This window comes from Tinamus guttatus, unplaced genomic scaffold, assembly GCF_059628265.1.
Source record: "Tinamus guttatus ecotype Peru unplaced genomic scaffold, ASM5962826v1 Tinamus_guttatus_pri_ptg000045l, whole genome shotgun sequence".
NCBI classification, from domain to species: Eukaryota; Metazoa; Chordata; class Aves; order Tinamiformes; family Tinamidae; genus Tinamus; species Tinamus guttatus.
Genome location: NW_028288579.1, coordinates 2920229 through 2936549, shown reverse-complemented (window position 1 = coordinate 2936549; position 16321 = coordinate 2920229). Strand labels below are relative to the sequence as shown.

The 16321-nt window shown below is 42.1% G+C and overlaps 1 protein-coding gene across 1 annotated transcript in view; it reads left to right on the top strand.

Annotated features, from left to right (window-relative positions):
* Positions 1-9900, top strand: part of ANKFN1 (ankyrin repeat and fibronectin type III domain containing 1) — a 57737-nt gene extending 47837 nt beyond the window's left edge. Inside the window, exons 14-17 of the mRNA XM_010212519.2 lie at positions 578-746; positions 3800-3966; positions 6537-6756; positions 8889-9900. Of these exons, the coding sequence (XP_010210821.2) occupies positions 578-746; positions 3800-3966; positions 6537-6756; positions 8889-9685 (1353 nt within the window). The 3' untranslated portion in view covers positions 9686-9900. The remainder of the gene's footprint in view (positions 1-577; positions 747-3799; positions 3967-6536; positions 6757-8888) is intronic.
* The last annotated feature ends 6421 nt before the right edge of the window (positions 9901-16321 follow it).

Below are 16321 nucleotides of genomic sequence, written 5' to 3'. Positions count from 1 at the left end.
TATGTGTTTTTATTATTACTCTGGCAAATGGAATCACGGCCAGTGACACTTGCAAAGGCAGAGCAAAATGCAGTGCTGCACAGCACACAGCGGCTGTACAGCAGCCTCGGGCCAGCTCCTGTGTGTGCCATTTTCTCCTGCTGCAGCACTTGTTAAAACTCTTCGGTGCTGTGTTGAGGGAGAGCTGCATATTTCTCTTAACCGACCCTAAATTGAATCTTAAAGGTTTTTAATTGAATCCATTTTCATGTTTTCACATAATTATGCAATCATAATCTTGAAAAGCACATGGCATGTGATCATTTTCTGCCTAATAAGAAACATAAATGTTGTTTTCAGGGGGGTTGTGCCTGTGTGTGTTGTTTTAATGTGGAACATTGCAGCTTTAAATCTTTATTTTATGTAGTGACATGAACCCACATTTAGGGCCCCCCCCAAATATTTATGTTTTATAAAAATTCCGAGCTTGATGTCGTGCAAATTTTCTTTAATGTTTTATATCATTTGGGGTGTTGTTTATATAAGTGCCATGTTGTAATTCTCTCCTATTTCTTCCCCCGCGCGTGTCCCTCTACAGGCTAAGCACTTCCGTCTGTACACACAGGAGGTGTTGGAGCTGGGTCACAATGTCTCCTTTCTTCTCCTGCTCCCCGCCTCAGACGACGTCTGCACTGCCCCAGGACAGAATAATCCTTACACCCCACACTCAGGATTTCTTAACCTCCCTCTTCAGATGTTTGAACTCGGTATAGTAGCTTGCTTCACCTAGAAATATTAACCCAGTCTCCTTATAATAAAATCACAAAGTTGTATCTGTTTTCCCCCTTGTCCCAGTGGAGAGTCAATAAATCACATGATGGCTTTGGCAACAACACTACCTATAACTGTGTACAAGTTATAGAGGGAGCAGAGCAGTTAAAGCGTATACTGTAGCAATCGTTATTGGAATGCAAAGCATAGAGAAAAGCCCACAGTTATCCAGTATGTGGCTAGGTTTATTTGGAAGATGATGCTCTTTAGAAAACAAAACCGAAAATTACACACAAGTTAAAAAGGCTAGAGCTGTGAAAGCAGATTTAAACATTCCTTTAAATTGTCAGAAGAATAATTAGCAGTTTTGTAGAGGAGATTTTTTGCAATCCCTGATTACAAATAGCCAGGAGCCCTCACAGCTTTGTGCAAGGAGTGAGTGTCATTTCCTACATCCAAATCATCTCTTTAAATTCCTGAAAAAAGAAGACAGGAGAGACTCGATTCTATTTTTGTGATGCAGGAGAAGTCTGTTATGGTGAGGAAGGCTCACGCTGGGTTGAGACTGGAACTGAGACTCGTTCTTTAGGGAGCACATGCTGAGCTGGAGCGGGATTCAGCCCTGCTGTTCCATTGCATTACTGTCTAGGTAGGAATTCCCAAGGTGAGGATTTCCCAGTATTTTATTGTTGCAAAGTGCTATTAGAGTCCGTGATGGAGGAGGACGATGCCTGGTGGTAGCAGCGGCTCTCAGTAGGGCTGTGGTTCTGCAGGCACAACAGATCCGTGAGCTGCCATCCTTCAGCAGCACAGATTTGATTTGCATCAGGTGGAAGCATAAAATCGTGTTCATGTCATATCAGCCAGAGCACCCAGAGTGGTGCCTATGACAGCTTCAGGTTTTCATGCCCGTAGCAGGGGAACAGCTGACAGCTGAGTGAGCAGAAATTTGAGAGAGGTACAGACAATGTATGAGCTGGTGTGTAGTCTGCCAGGGTAGAGTTACCCCTTCAAAACAGAACTAAGATAACTGAACAAGCACAGTTAGTTCATTGCTTTGGATCACATGTCTATGGCACTTCATGTCCTACACATTTACTATCTTCTGTAACCTCAAGGTCTACAGTTAGATTCTGTGTAGTAAGCATGTTATTTCTGCCTGGGAGAGGTGACTGTAGCATTCACTGTGCAAATTAATGAATCCTGTCATCTCTGGTGAGAGTTATCTCTGCACTAGAGGTCTTGCAGACTGTTTCTCTCTCCCTGTGGCGCACAGGCCCTGGACAAGAGTCACTGTTTGCTCTGGGACACAGTCTGCATTGAGCTGATAACGCAGTAGGGACTGCATGGGGATGATGTGGTACAGGTAAACATTCAACAGGGCAGTCTCTAAAATAGCATCCTGGGCCAGACCTGCTGCAGTTCATGGAGGAGAAAAACAGTTAGGAAGGCCGAGTTTCAAGTTTTGATTTTTTTTAAGTAAGCAATCATCTGGCCAAATGCAGATGACATTTTCTATACGACTTATTATATATGTATCCCTGATGTTCTATAAAATAGTTGTGATTCACATCTCAAATATTAGAAGCTTCCATTCCCCATTAGCTCGTGGCTACCAACTATATAATTGCATAACCACAAAAGACTATGTTGAAGTAACATTTGTTAAAGTAACATTAAAGGGTCTGACTTAAAACCACAAAGGCTAGAAACTTCAGCACTGAAGCTGAAACCGCGGCCGTAATTCACTCAAGAGTCCACCACATATGGCATATATACTGTAAGACCACACACTATTCAGACTAGATCCCTACAACATCTAGGCATCATTGGGAAGCCAGAAGGTAGAATTATTTCTTTCACTCTCTTTTTTTTTTTTTTGTGTGGAATTTATATGTTCAGATTTGGCCTTTATTGTGATGCTAATAATGCTTCTATGATTTGATTTCTTACTTTTGATATCATTTATTTGCAAAGGATAAACAGATATGATATGCATTTCTGCTTGCGTTTCTAAGACTTACGATAAGAACAGTTTATGCAATTTACATGTGAAATACTCAGAAAAAGTCAGCCCACAAGCCAGGAGCATTAAGCCAGCTGCTGTTCCCCGCTGTAATGAGATTGTGCTCTTGCTTGAATTTATTGGAGTGCCAATGAATGAGGGAGTATTTCTGCAAAGCCGTTCTCCCTCGGCAGGCTTTGCTGTGCCGGCCCTGCCGTTTGCAGGGGTGGTTGGCAAGCTTGGCGTGAGCGGTGCCGGCTCTGGAGGCAGACGGCCCGCGGAGGGGAGCGGAGGCAGCGCTCGCGCGGCTCCCGGCACCGCCGCACGGCCCTGCTCGTGTGGCTCAGGTAGCTCTGTGCCCTCCTCAGGTCGAATGGATGAGGCAGGAGGTCAGCTCTGCGTAAGAGAGCAGGGGACAGTGTGCAATTAGTGACACTTACAAAATATTAATTGTATGACCCATTGTGACATCCCAGAAATGCTTTTACTGCCGAGTCACTTGCATCTGAGTTACTGAGTTGAAGTTCGTCTAGCCCAAGACAAAGCTATTACCTTCCAAAATGATTCTTGCTTTCCGAAACACTCAATTAAAATAAAAGATGGGTTCCATTTTCCAGTCATATCACTAGTTGCCTGATAAAAGAAATTACCCCTTCCTGAAAACCTTTCCTCTTTTATATTCTTAGACTGTCAGTGTTACAAGAACCCTGCTATTGCATAATGAGCTATAAAAGCCTTAGAATCAGCCTTTCTGATTAAAGCTATCAAAGACAAAGCAGCCTCTGGAGCCGCATGCTAAGAACCTGATTATCCCTTCACTTAGATATAAACTAGGAATGATTTGTTGGAAATTAGGGACGTTAAAGAGTAAACTAGTATAAATGAGGGAAGAATTAGAGGCTGTGTTATTTATTTCTAGCTTAAAGTAACCCATCTGAAGTGTTAGTAATTATATTGAATAAAATTTGTGTTCTGAAAGCTAAGGATTTCGTATTTCATGACCAGAATATAACGGCGTTTCCTCTGCATTTGGTCTTTTCACAGTTCATTTTTGCTGTTACAAGGAAAAATTTATAAGCCTGTATTGCCGCCTTTCTGCTGTCATAGAGCTGGACTCTCTGAAAACCCAGCAGTCCCTAAGGGAAGCAATTTCAGACAGTGAAGTCGCTGCAGCCAAACAAAGACACCAGCAAGTTACAGACTACATACAGGTACTAGTCTGTTTCTGACTACACCAAGGAGATTTTAAGGTGGCTTTCTTAAAATTGCATAGGGCTGTAATTTGAAATCTAATTGGAGAATTATTCACAGACATCATAAAAAGAGCAGTTGTATCAAAAGTGCAATTCTGTTTTTATGAAACTCAGACCCAGAACATGATTTCCTTAGTTGTTGCTTTTATACAAGGATTTTTATGGGTAAAATCAAATGACAGTTATACTAGACTGTTATAAAGAAATGTGTCAGTTTGCTTGTAAAACTTACTCCCATCTACGTGAGGGAAGCTAACACCATGCTTGGCTATTCGTTGGGTAATGCCTTTTCTCCATATGAGTGGATCTTTGCCCTGATAACATGCCAATTAAAAACAAATAAATGAAAATTCAGACTAGGTCATGCAGGCGATCTCCATCTGTCGTATCACAGTGAACAAAGCAGTTTTGTGTTCAGGGTAGCAGGCTGACCCTCAGAGAACTGGTAGTTCTGCCCAGCACCAAGAAGAAATTTTGTTTCATTCCCCTGATGCGGTCGAATTGCAAATGTTACCACACTTGTCTAATCTGCTTTTGCTCACACGCATCTTCCAGTCCTATTTCCAGACCAAGACTTCACCTACTCAACGTGGCGATCTTTGAACTACACCCCATGGGGCAGTGTAGCAAGGCCCGTGCTTTTACAAAACATTTTTGGTGATTGATGATGGATTGCATAGTGTATTGATGGAGATGGTTGACCTGTCTTTCTACAAGGAAGGTGCAGATTAATTTACAGTTCTACATTGTTAATACTCAAGCAACCTTCTCTTGAAATAGGGGCCAAAACAACCATGTATCCCACTGGTAGCTTCCGTGATCCTCTATACTTATGAATCAAATGATAATATTTCTGGCCCTGCTTGCTCTATACTTGACCCCTTTATCCTTGTCAATGCCGGAGCTGTTTGAAACTTGCAGAGGGCCAGAGGGGAATGCTCCACTGTGCTTCCACCTTTCAAGCATCTGCTCCCTCCTCATCTTCCCACCCTCACACCCAGAAAAGCCAGTTGTTCCCAGTGTATAGGAGCATTTGGGATAATAGTACCCTTCACATCAAAAGAAAAATGCATGTTTTATTAATACACATACACTGCATAGATAGTTCTGTGTTCCTCTTCTCCGAGATGTTCAAGTCACCTATGTATGCTCAGAAAATATAGGAGAGTATTCTGAACTCCAGTGTTTTGTGCTGAGTTATTGTGACAGTGTATTAGCCTTGTCAGGTTTCCTCTCAAATGAAAACCAGCTGTATTCTACCTATTGGCAAAAATATCTCAGCCCACCACATACCGCAATCTTCAGTGGTGACCACAAAACCGCAAGAGCATTTGTGTGATCCTAGATCTAAGACAGTGTTGAAGTCACTACACAAACCAAACATTGTAAAGAGTAAAGGAGTCTGTATAAATGCAGCTCTGAAAAGGAGTCAGAGGGCAACTGAAAAGTAAAGATTTTTAAAAAATAATAATAAAAAAACAGCAGATAAGGTGCTCGGCATCTTTACCAGAATGTTAGAGAGCAAGAGAAGAAGTCTACAGACACTGGAGCTAAAGTTGCAGTTAGGCTGTAATTTATATGGTGTAATGCTTCAGATGTTCCTAAATTGTGTAAGAACCACAGTTCATTAGAAATGACTGGCTCTTTATCCCAGGAGACACTGTAGAATGACACTGGGGAGAAAAGCAATAGGATTTGCATTTTAATAAACTGCATACAGTGGTCTGGGGTTGGGGGAGGATTACAGTAAGGAAATACAAAGTCCGCAAAACCAAGTCAGAGAGGAGCTTGCTACCTGGTGAACCCAATGCACTTTCTTCATGGGGATACACTGAAGTCTGGAAATGATTTAGGATTAAAAATGTATCCCTGAACCTTTTACTGTTCTAATTGGGGTAGGTTCTTAGTCTGGATTAACTCAGTGGCAAGGCTTGCACTGACTTCTCTGCAGACTGGATTTCACCTTTAGATAAATATGGCCTTACTAGGTCAACCTGGAGATTCATCTGGCCAGCTGTGCTATCTCTAGCGGGGCCCAGCAAGAATTACCCTTGCTGAGTTTCTGACGTCTACGGTATCCTTTGACTGTAAGTTCCACAGCTGGGTTATGCATTTGATAAAAATAACCAGCTAAGAGGATGTGCTTGTGAACCAGTCTTGTAATGCATCAATATAGTCTCCTCTTCATTAATCCTTCTGCTGTAACCCCATTTGATAAAGCTCACTGCACAAAGTATCGCTGATTTTCGCCTATCCTTTTACTTACCCTTCTTTCCCTTGACATTCTTGCAGAATGTGGCTAGTGTAGCTGAGAAGTAATTTCTCTTAAACACTGCAATATTAATGTGAGGTCTCAGTCATAGTTTAAATGCAGGAGCTTCTACAGGAAGTGAATCACAAGGGAAGCTCTAGGATGGATTTTGCAACAGAAGGACATTGTGCTCACAGCTACCCCCCATTCACTGGTTGCAGCAATTCATATAGTCCAGAATTAACTGTATATTTTTGCCATCTTTTTTCCTCCTAAGCAAATTGATGAGATCTGGCGGGAAATGAGGTGGATCACAGAAGCGCTGCAGTATGCGAGGTACAAGCAGCCAGCCCCTGGCCTACCCATTAAGAAGCTTGTCGATCTCTCAGAAGAACGGACTCAGAAGAAAATCAGTTCCACATCTTCACATCTAGATTGTCTTCCTTCACCTCCCCCTTCACCTGAGACGAGAAGCCAGAGGAGAAAAGCTGTGAGTGGTAAGAGAGGTTTTGTTTATCAGAGAAAATCTTTGAACTCGCTTTTAGTTAAAGCACTTCTTGGATTCCATTTTATAAAAGGACTGTTTTTTTCCCATGCCTCACAGGGTATTTTACCAATCATTGACTACTCTAATAATTAGCTGCACTGTCTTTGAGAACCTGAGAACCTTTTACAATCCTTAGAATGATTTTTTGCTTTCCACTACTCAGGGTACTTGCATATCATCAGCCAACTTTATTGTCTTGCCATTCCAGATTGTTTAATGAATAGGTTGGATAAGACAGGTCCTACCACTAATTCTTCCTTGACCTCCAGAATTAGTAAAATCCATCCATGGTGAAAGCTGACTGTTAGTCCATTTGTTTTCTGCACCAATGATCTGTTATTAATCTGAGGAAGGAGCTTTCCTTTTATCTCAATTACAGCTTCATTTCTTAAGAATGTTTTGTGAAGAATCTCGTCAAAAGCTCTTCAGAAATCCAAATGTGCCTATGTATTACATTGTCCACATGTTCAAAGAGCTTTACTAGATTGGTGATGAGTTACTGAACAAAAGCTATTGGCCCTTTCTTATTGCGCTTACGTCTTTTCGTTAGTAGTTTTTGCTCCGGACGGGAGTCCTCGTTTTCCAGTCACCATCGATCAATTCTGTTTCTCTAGCATTACAGACATTTTCTTTCCATTCCTTGACCATTCCTCTGCTTTGAAGTAACTCTTCCTCATGCTCCTCTGTCTTTGTTCTGATGGAAGAAATGTTCGTGTTGATAGTCTGTCTGATTTAACAGACAGTTTCACATATTTCAGAGTCCTCATTGGTTTAGATATGCCCTTTAAAAGACAAAATTACAGAAATCAGTATCCTCTTCGCCATTTTTGCTTCTCTGAACAGCTGCAAAATTAAAGTGATGAAAGTTAGATTCCTAACTGAGTAAGGAATTTGGAGAAATATGTAAACCATCATTCTGCTGGGCTATCTTTAAGCAATAAGTAAATGAAATGGTAAAAGCAAAAACAGCAGATGCTGCATTAAACAACTCCTGTGACTGTTTTGGTAATGATTATTTACTTTTCAAAGTGACAGTTTTTTACAGTTAAGAACAACACAGAAATCTACCCTGATTAGATTAGATTAAAAGAACCCGCGAAGGCTGTGGTGTCACATGCTTTTATTTGCTCCTTTACACAGGGGTGCTCTTTCTCGGCACCTCTCCCTGAGCTAAATTTCTCCCTGTATTACATACCCTGAATGCAGAATAATCCTCTGTGCCTTAGCTCTGGCACCATGTAACCTAGGCATTATCTTGCCCTGCATGGGCTTCATTCACTATTGCCCTGCTTTATGGTAATTTACACTAGGTCAAAGGGAATAGTTGGCACTACATAAAATGTATTGGCTTTTTTTTTTCTTTCTTTTTTTTCCCATTGGATCTAATGTAAACTATCCAGGGCAGCAGTGGAGCTGTGAAGCATCAGTCCACTCTAATCATATACGTCACTGTTCGTTATGTTATTGATCCTTCTGTATCCGAAGGACAACAGTGGTTTCAGTGCCAGTGCAAATTTTATGGAATTCGTATTGGAATTAATTGTGTCAGTTCTGAATTTGAGCATACATAATGCACCTGGTGGGGTCTTTCTGCTCATCCATCCACCTCCTCGCTTTGCCTCAGCCCTCTTCCACACACATGCTCACAGTTTACAGAGCTGTAGCTTTGGAGTCACTCATCTGACATCTTTAAAGAACAGGGAATCTGGATTAGAGCTTCTCTGTCTCCCAAATCCCTATCTTTATCAAATTTAGTGAAAACGAGATAAAAGAAAACAGATCCTTTCAAAACTTAATCCCAATTCAAATTCAAATTCTTCCCTGTGCTCAATTCCTTTCAATACATGAATCCTTTGGGGTTTTCCTAATTCTTACCACCACCTCTCTAATACATCTGCAAATCCTCCCTGATTATTTCTTGGCTACTGTCTCCTAGGCTCACGGGCATTTTCACAGAAGAAATTCACATTTATTTTCAGAATTGCGGGTAGGATTCCAAGTCAAGAAAAAAAAAAAAAAGTGACATTTAAGCAATTCCTGTAATCTGTTTGCCTTGTTGGTAGTAATCAGTTCTCTTTTCAGATTCCCAGCCCTGCTCAGATGAAGAAGGCTGCTCTGAAGTATTCCTTCCAACTGACAGTGACTATGATTCCAGTGATGCTCTAAGTCCCAAAGAATTAGACTTGATATATTCCTCCTCAAATGACATATTCCAGCAGGCAGGTGGTGGCCTGGGAGGCAGCGCACCTGATGTTCTCCAAGTGCATGACATGAAGCCCTGCCTGACGTTGAAAGAAGGCCCAAAAGACTGTAGTGGCTTTGATAGTAATGCTGAATATTGCACAGAGTACATGAGTAATCTAACAGTGTCAGGGCTGACAGCAAAAAGCATAGACAAGTCCCGTAGCTCCAGGCAGCCGTTGAGCTTTTTGGGTAAAAAAAGGCTAGGGAAACATCAGCATTACACCTACTTCAGCCGTCAGCACCGCTGGCTCCGTGTGCACAGCGAGACGCAGGCTGCCTCCCTGTGTGAGGGGGTGTACACTCAGCATCTCCTGAGACCTGCACATCTGTCTCAAGAACCTACCTCCCCTGAGCAGATCAAGCCTCCTGCCAATGGGGCTCGGAGCGCTTTCTTACCTCATGCAACCAGCCTTCCAGAAGATGGGAAAGGCAAGTATGAGGAATCAAGGCAGCACCTCCATAGGATACATGTTGAGCCTTATGAAACAACGTTACCGGATGAAGGCAGCAAGTCCTCGGCAATGAGCCCACAGGCGGTAGAACATAAGGGTGTGCACGATGCTATGCAACAGCAAATGGGTCCAGACGACCAGTCAGGTTCTTCTGTCTCAGAAGTCTTCAGCAGCACACTCTAACCCAGACTCCGGCATCGCTTCCCACTGCTCCACAATGACAGCATTATGCACACAGGGACATACTTAGAAAACCGCATTGAAAAATCCAACTCCTCCAATGCCAACTCTTGATACTCAAAAGAGTCCTAATCTTACAGGAGTGTCCTTCACGATGCAAGGGTTGTTATTTGCATCTGTGGTTTTGCAGGTAGAGTCATGCCATTCACCTGGTAACAGAACGCTCTGTGGCTGCAATCTGGTAATCAGCTAGTGCAGCTCTCTTAATTCCTGTGTATATCCAAGCATGCAGAATTTTCAGCACAAGTGGTTCTGCCTGCCAGTTAGCAGAAACTGTAACATCCTTGGTGTCGTCATGTTGGGACTGTGTCCTAAGCGTCTATTAATCCATTTTCCTGCATTTCCTACGACTTTTTCTATTTCTCAGCCTGCTTCTTGAATAGATTGAGTTGCATACAGCTAACGTGCTAACTGGTCAAGTAACACGGCTATCCCAGAGTTTCTAGCCATTTAGAGAACTGAAAGTTCTGTCAGTATCTAGGAACACACAGTCAGTACCGTAGCTGAATGCTCGCAGAGCCTGACACAATTATTCTCACTGAAGGTTTTGCTTCAAGAGCTTAGATTTCAAATCATATAGGTAGCACATTATTTTAAATGCCTAGAAGGAAAGGGGCAAACTTTTAAGGTCAAGAGCACAGAGAAGGAGGGCAAGCTCTGAATGAGTATCAGGTAGGGCCTAAACGAGACTAAAGTGAAGCTCTGTCTTCTGCTTTGCCCACCACACAGGAGTGTGTTCCTTGGCATTGCAGACACTCATGGGAAAGAAATGCACCAACTTTTGTTCCTGAACACTCACTGTAAACTCCAGGCTATTTAATCACCGTGAATTTGGAATATTCTGTCAATTCATATTAGGGAATTTGAATCTTGAGATTTTTTGAGCCCACCTCTGGTGATTCAATAAATGTTAATATCATTAGGAGGCAGATCACAGTGAGTCTAGATTTTGTCTTTTGCAAGCAGAATAAGACAGTGTTAGTACTACCAAAGATGATCTCAAAAATGTAATCAGTATTAATAAGAACTAACTTTTGGAGAACTGTGGAACTAATATGGAGAGAAAACCCAGCTGTTGCACAAGCTTTAATTTTTCTTAAACAGTTCTTGAAGTTTAATTTTATAGGCCACATTCCTGCTGGTTAAATTCCCTCATTCCATGTTTGCGCAGCCTTCTCCTTTTCAATTTTTCAGCCTCCAGGTGGATGCATTCTGAGGCCTCCAATAAAGAGATTTGAGTTAAATGGTTGAGTTTACAAGTCCTTGAGGTGAAGGTAAGGATTTGGGCCCATGATCTGTGGTCCTTATTAAAATAGCACTTCCATAACCCCAGTGCTATTAAAATCCCTGAGCACTCAATCCATAAATTCAAAAATAAATGTTATTCACTATTTTATACTGGGTCAGTATGCAGAAGCCAAGAAGAGTCTTTGCTGTGATATAAGGGAGAAAACTTTCTATAAGGGGTTTACATTTGTAATTCCTTTTTTTGGGGAGAGGGAGGTTAGCTTTTTGCACCAAAAATACTCATTCATTACCTGATGCAAAGCCCGGTGAGGATGGAAAGGCTTCCATTCACTTCCAGAGGCTTTGAATGAGACCCACACTGAAAATTCCTGTGGGTGTGAAGGTGAAGGGGGGAGAAATGTCAGTGCCAACTTGCAGCTAGAAGGACATACATTGTATGTTTTAGACCACGTGGAACTGCACGGGGAAAACCTGACTCATGCACTGGTGGAGCCAAATAGGGACGTTTTACTGTCCTAGTACCACCTTTTTTCATTAGATAATTATGTTCATTAGCAAAGTGTTCTTAGAGAGAGACAGAGTCGTGTAAGGTTTATATTTGGATGTCAAAGCAATTTATATTGTTTTTGTATCTACAGCACCTAGCCCTGGCTCCCCAGCCTGTTCAGCCTCTAATCAAAACTACCGCAGAACTGTTCATTAAGGAATAAAAAGTACAATATGTTGAGGCCATATGTTTTTGCAGGAAGTGGTGAGATGAAGCAAGACGTTCCCAAAATGAAACCCACCTTGCTTTTCTGAGGCTCTTCAGAAACAGTGGGTTTGCTAGAAATAACAAAATCTATAGCAGAAGCACAAGCACGTACTACTAGTTAGATAAGGATGTAAAAATGTCTGTTTTCTCTTCTGTTGCTGGACTTTTCTAGTAGTCAAGTATCTGATGAAGAGCTGGATTCGTTGATGGTAGAAAGAGCTTGGCTTAGGAGTAGCTACCCCTACCTGCACCAAGAGGATTTAGAACTTGACCATGGGAGTGCAGATGCCACAGTCAAACCCGTCCTGGTTTTAACCTTGTTATGTGGAAGAGGTGTTTGCGTGACGCCTCAGGGGACATGCTGCCTTGACCCTGGTACCTCCTTACTGAGGTTCTTCCACATGCCTTAATAGTTAAAGTAGTGAATGATAGTTCTGACCTTAAATACTTCTGGTTGTAAAGCACTGAGTTGTCTCTGTGTCGAAATATTTGTTCTTTATTCTAACTTGTGATCCCTACCTATTCAGTGAGTCACTGAGTAAGGCAGCTCCCCACTCAGAGAAAAATAAATAGTAGAAATAGGTGCCTTTCAAGCATGGTTGCAATGCTAACTATACCATTTCTGCAGTTTTCTTAGGAACCTTTTCTCCAGTGGGAACTCAGGTCCCTCTCCAAGGAATCATGCATAGACACAGCAAATATTGAGGCTCAGACCACAGCATGCTAGAATTTCATTAGCCAGCAGACAGCTCCGCTGAAATGAGTAAGTCGGTACCCCCTTACAGGAGCCAAAGCTCTACCCTGACGTGGGTACTTAAGCTTTGCACATTTCTGGGTATCCCTCTTTCTTATTCTTAAATCTTGCCACGGAACTTTTGTCCCACATTTTCCAGGGAGTTCATTTTCCCCAGGGCTGCACCCACTCCCAACTATTTGTAGACATGATTGGGCTGTCCACAACAAAAGACATTTTTTTCATATTATGTCCCCACAAATAAGCTATGGACCCGCATCTCCAGTGTTCCTAAACTTCCTGGTTTGTGCTGGCACTAAGAGTGATCCGGGTAAACTGCAGGTATAGACACAATTCATTGCATCCACAACAGCTCGTTTGCCCGTGGATAATTCGTCTTGAGAAACCTGTGGCTGACAGCAGGCATCTCCCATGCGTGGGTGGTGTTTTGCCCTTTTTAGATATTAATTAACAACCAAATTTTCTACATAGTAAGAGCATACACAGAGAAATCTATAAATTAATCCTTCACTGCTGAAGCATAAATATTTTTAAATACAGCCAGTAAAGGGGGAGGGAGAGGATGGAATATTTTATGCTGAACATTTATGTTTAGAGTATTTAAATCCCAGTGTTTTGGAAAGAGTTGGTGCATCCTTAAATTCCCCAGGGTATAAAGAAATGCATTATGTTGCTGGTCAACTCTTTTAAGGTGTTTAAACACATGGCTCATGACTGTTATGTAAAACTTCAATGGAGCCTTACAAACAACAAGGGTATAGTGTATTTGAAAATATGGTATACAGCTTGGAAACTTACTCTGAATTTCTCTGAGGTGTTGAACTTTGCCATCAGCAAAAAGTATTTTTAGAAAAGGGGCCTTGAATTTTTAGACAACAGAGATTTCATCAAGTTTGGGTCTCTGATTTTTCCACTACAGCAAAACTTTAAATAGCTAGAATAACGTACAAACATACTTACAAATATGACTTTATTTGTAAGTATAATTTATCTTTTGATTCCGTGACGTAGAATTGGTGAGGCTAAGCCCTGCCCGGAGCCGGGAAGCAGAGCTGTTGGTGCTGCTGAGTTCTGTGCAGACACCAAGGGCCCCTCGGCCGCGCCGGCTGCAGGACCCGCTCCCGCCTAGGCACAAAGCGCAGCCACCTCCGCCAGCACCGCCTGCGCTCGGGGCCGTCGCGGGCCCTCCTGCCCGGCTCCGCTTCGGAGCATCCCTTGGAAGCTCCGTCCTTACTGCTGGCTCCGCAGCTCTGCCCACTCTGTCTCTGGGGTGAAATAAGCCAGCCTAGAAGATCTTCCTGGGCCTTTTTGCCTCACAGCATCTTAGGCAGGATTTAGCCTTTAACCCAGTCATCCTATAATAGGGTAATGTGTATTAAGGCTGGTCTGACACTAGGCTACAGAAAACCTCCTATTTTGCTGGTCAAATAAGAAGAATGATTTTTAATATTTATTATTATTTTAATTTTCTTTTTTGAAAAAAAAATTGATCTGAAGTAAGAAAGTGATTGGTGTATCACTAATTACTTTCAACTGTGAACTTTAGTAATTTATTAAGCACATTTTAAGCTAAATGGCACAGACATTTTGTGTTTTAATTTATGTAAAGGTCCACCCTGCTGTCTTTGGACCCCTCATTCAGGTTCTTTTGCGCCAGTGTAAATCAAGATGAGTAGGTCCACTGGACTTAGATATCACCCAGTATAAATGAGCAGAGCTCCACTCACTCAGGAGGCTGCTGTAGTACCACATGAGGACCTGGGTCGGTGGAGTTAGCATGAAAACACCACAGTTACGCAGATATATATAAAAAGATACATGCAAAAAAGACAAAAGTCTGCTTATCTCATGGGATATTCCCCCAGAGGTCAGCAGGACTTTGTCTGAGGAGGGTGCAGAGGGCCAGCCCCACGGGCCGTGTTGCGAGTTGTACCGTGGTGGCAACATGCACTGCGGAACATACTGCTGTATCTTACACAGGGACCAGGTGTCACTCCCATATTATGCAAGGGAATCTCCTACTGAAGGCCATGGGAGCTGCACGAAGGGTTTGTCCCCCCGACATTAAACTGACAAAAATGAAGACTGTTCAGGTTGCTGGGGACCTGGGGGAGGGGAAGAGGGGTTGGGTTTTTCCCCTCAGAGAAAAAGTAATTTAACTGAAATGTGCAAGGCAGTGTTTAATTGCTTCCTGCCTTGTTTGTACATAGCAATTTGGCTGTTTATTGGTTGTCTTTGTTCAGATTTTTATTGTAACTTGTTGCTATATATGCAAGCAAGTGTATGTTAAAGTTTAAACTTTGCTACATAATAATGCACAATTTTATGTGCTTTAAAACTTTGTAAATATACAGGTGAACAATGTATGTTGTGCTAACTATGACCTTGGGACTTGACACAACAGTATTTTCATGCATATGTACCTACAAATGGCTTGAAAATAGCAAAATATATATTGAGGATGGCCATGAGCCAAGAGTAAATGAGTGCCGTATGACTCATGCTTCTTTAATAATTCCTGAAAGAGGCATGTATAGTACATAACATAGACAATAAAAATAATTTTGAAGACTACAAATATTTTTTATAACTTAAGATATTAAATACTATTTTAGAAAAAAAAAAGATTGGTCAAGAAAAGAAATCTTAGACTTATTCGAGTGAATCATTGTCATAAAAATATTCTTAACATAGATTTTTTTGTTTGATCTAATATCATAGAAACCTAGCTCTTTCAAGCTTTAAAGGACTTGAAGTGCTTTCATATTCCTACAAACTCCCGTGACCTTCTAAAATCAGGCATTTCAACTCTTCTCTGCCCTACCGAAAAAGATGGTAACATACATTCATGTAATCTTAAATACCATACATATAACCTTTAAACTTTATTTTTTCTAATATGGTCTAGCTGACTATCAACAGATACCCACATAGACGAGCTTTACGATCAACGGGAATTTGAGTGTAGTTTGTTTTTTCTCGGAATTCTTTTATTTTTACTGGAATGTAAGTGATTTTTTGTAAGGTCAACCTTTCAGATGCGGTCTCCACATTTTTACATCACTAGTATTCAGAAGTCTAAATAAAACAGGCGCACTTTCAGAGCTGGTGGGTGACCGCCATCTTCCAGCGAGGCCGGCAGGAGCTGGGACTCCGCTTGCCTGTGTGTGAATGGCTCCGTGCAGGTGAGGCGCGTTGGGAGCCCGCGCTGCCGCGGAGCGCGCGCGCCGCCGGGCCCAGCGCTCCCTGCCTTCCTTGAGCTGGGGGGGACAGTGACAGGCCACAGAATCTGCCCCGTTCCTGGTGGGAATCCACGCTCGCAAGTCACGTTGTAAACATACTGCATTGTGGCCTTATATACCCTGATTGAAGTCAAGAAACACCCCACATACTGCCCACCGAGAGAATCACCTTATAAACCTTATATAACCGTTCCATTTTGAATGCTGCTGTGAAATTGGAGTGAGTCTCTTTTGGGTAACTGATTGTTTGCTCTGTTACATCTATTTTAACCACCTTAAAGACTGTCTGAGCCTCTCAGCGTGTTTCCTGCACTGTTCTCCCTTCTGTACAGATAATGCTGTAGCTGGAATAAGTGATACACCCAAGGTCACGCAGAGAGCTTGCTGCAGGGCAGGGAACTAGACACAATTTTCTGACTAGCATCCCTACAACATCATCTCTCTATTACCTAGAGCTTGTGCCCAAGTGCATTTGGTAATGTAGATGTTGACAAGCGTCCGTATTTCAGCCATGACATGCCAACTCATTGCAAGCTTCAGAATAACAGCATCCTACTGCGTATCTGTGGATATTTTCACAG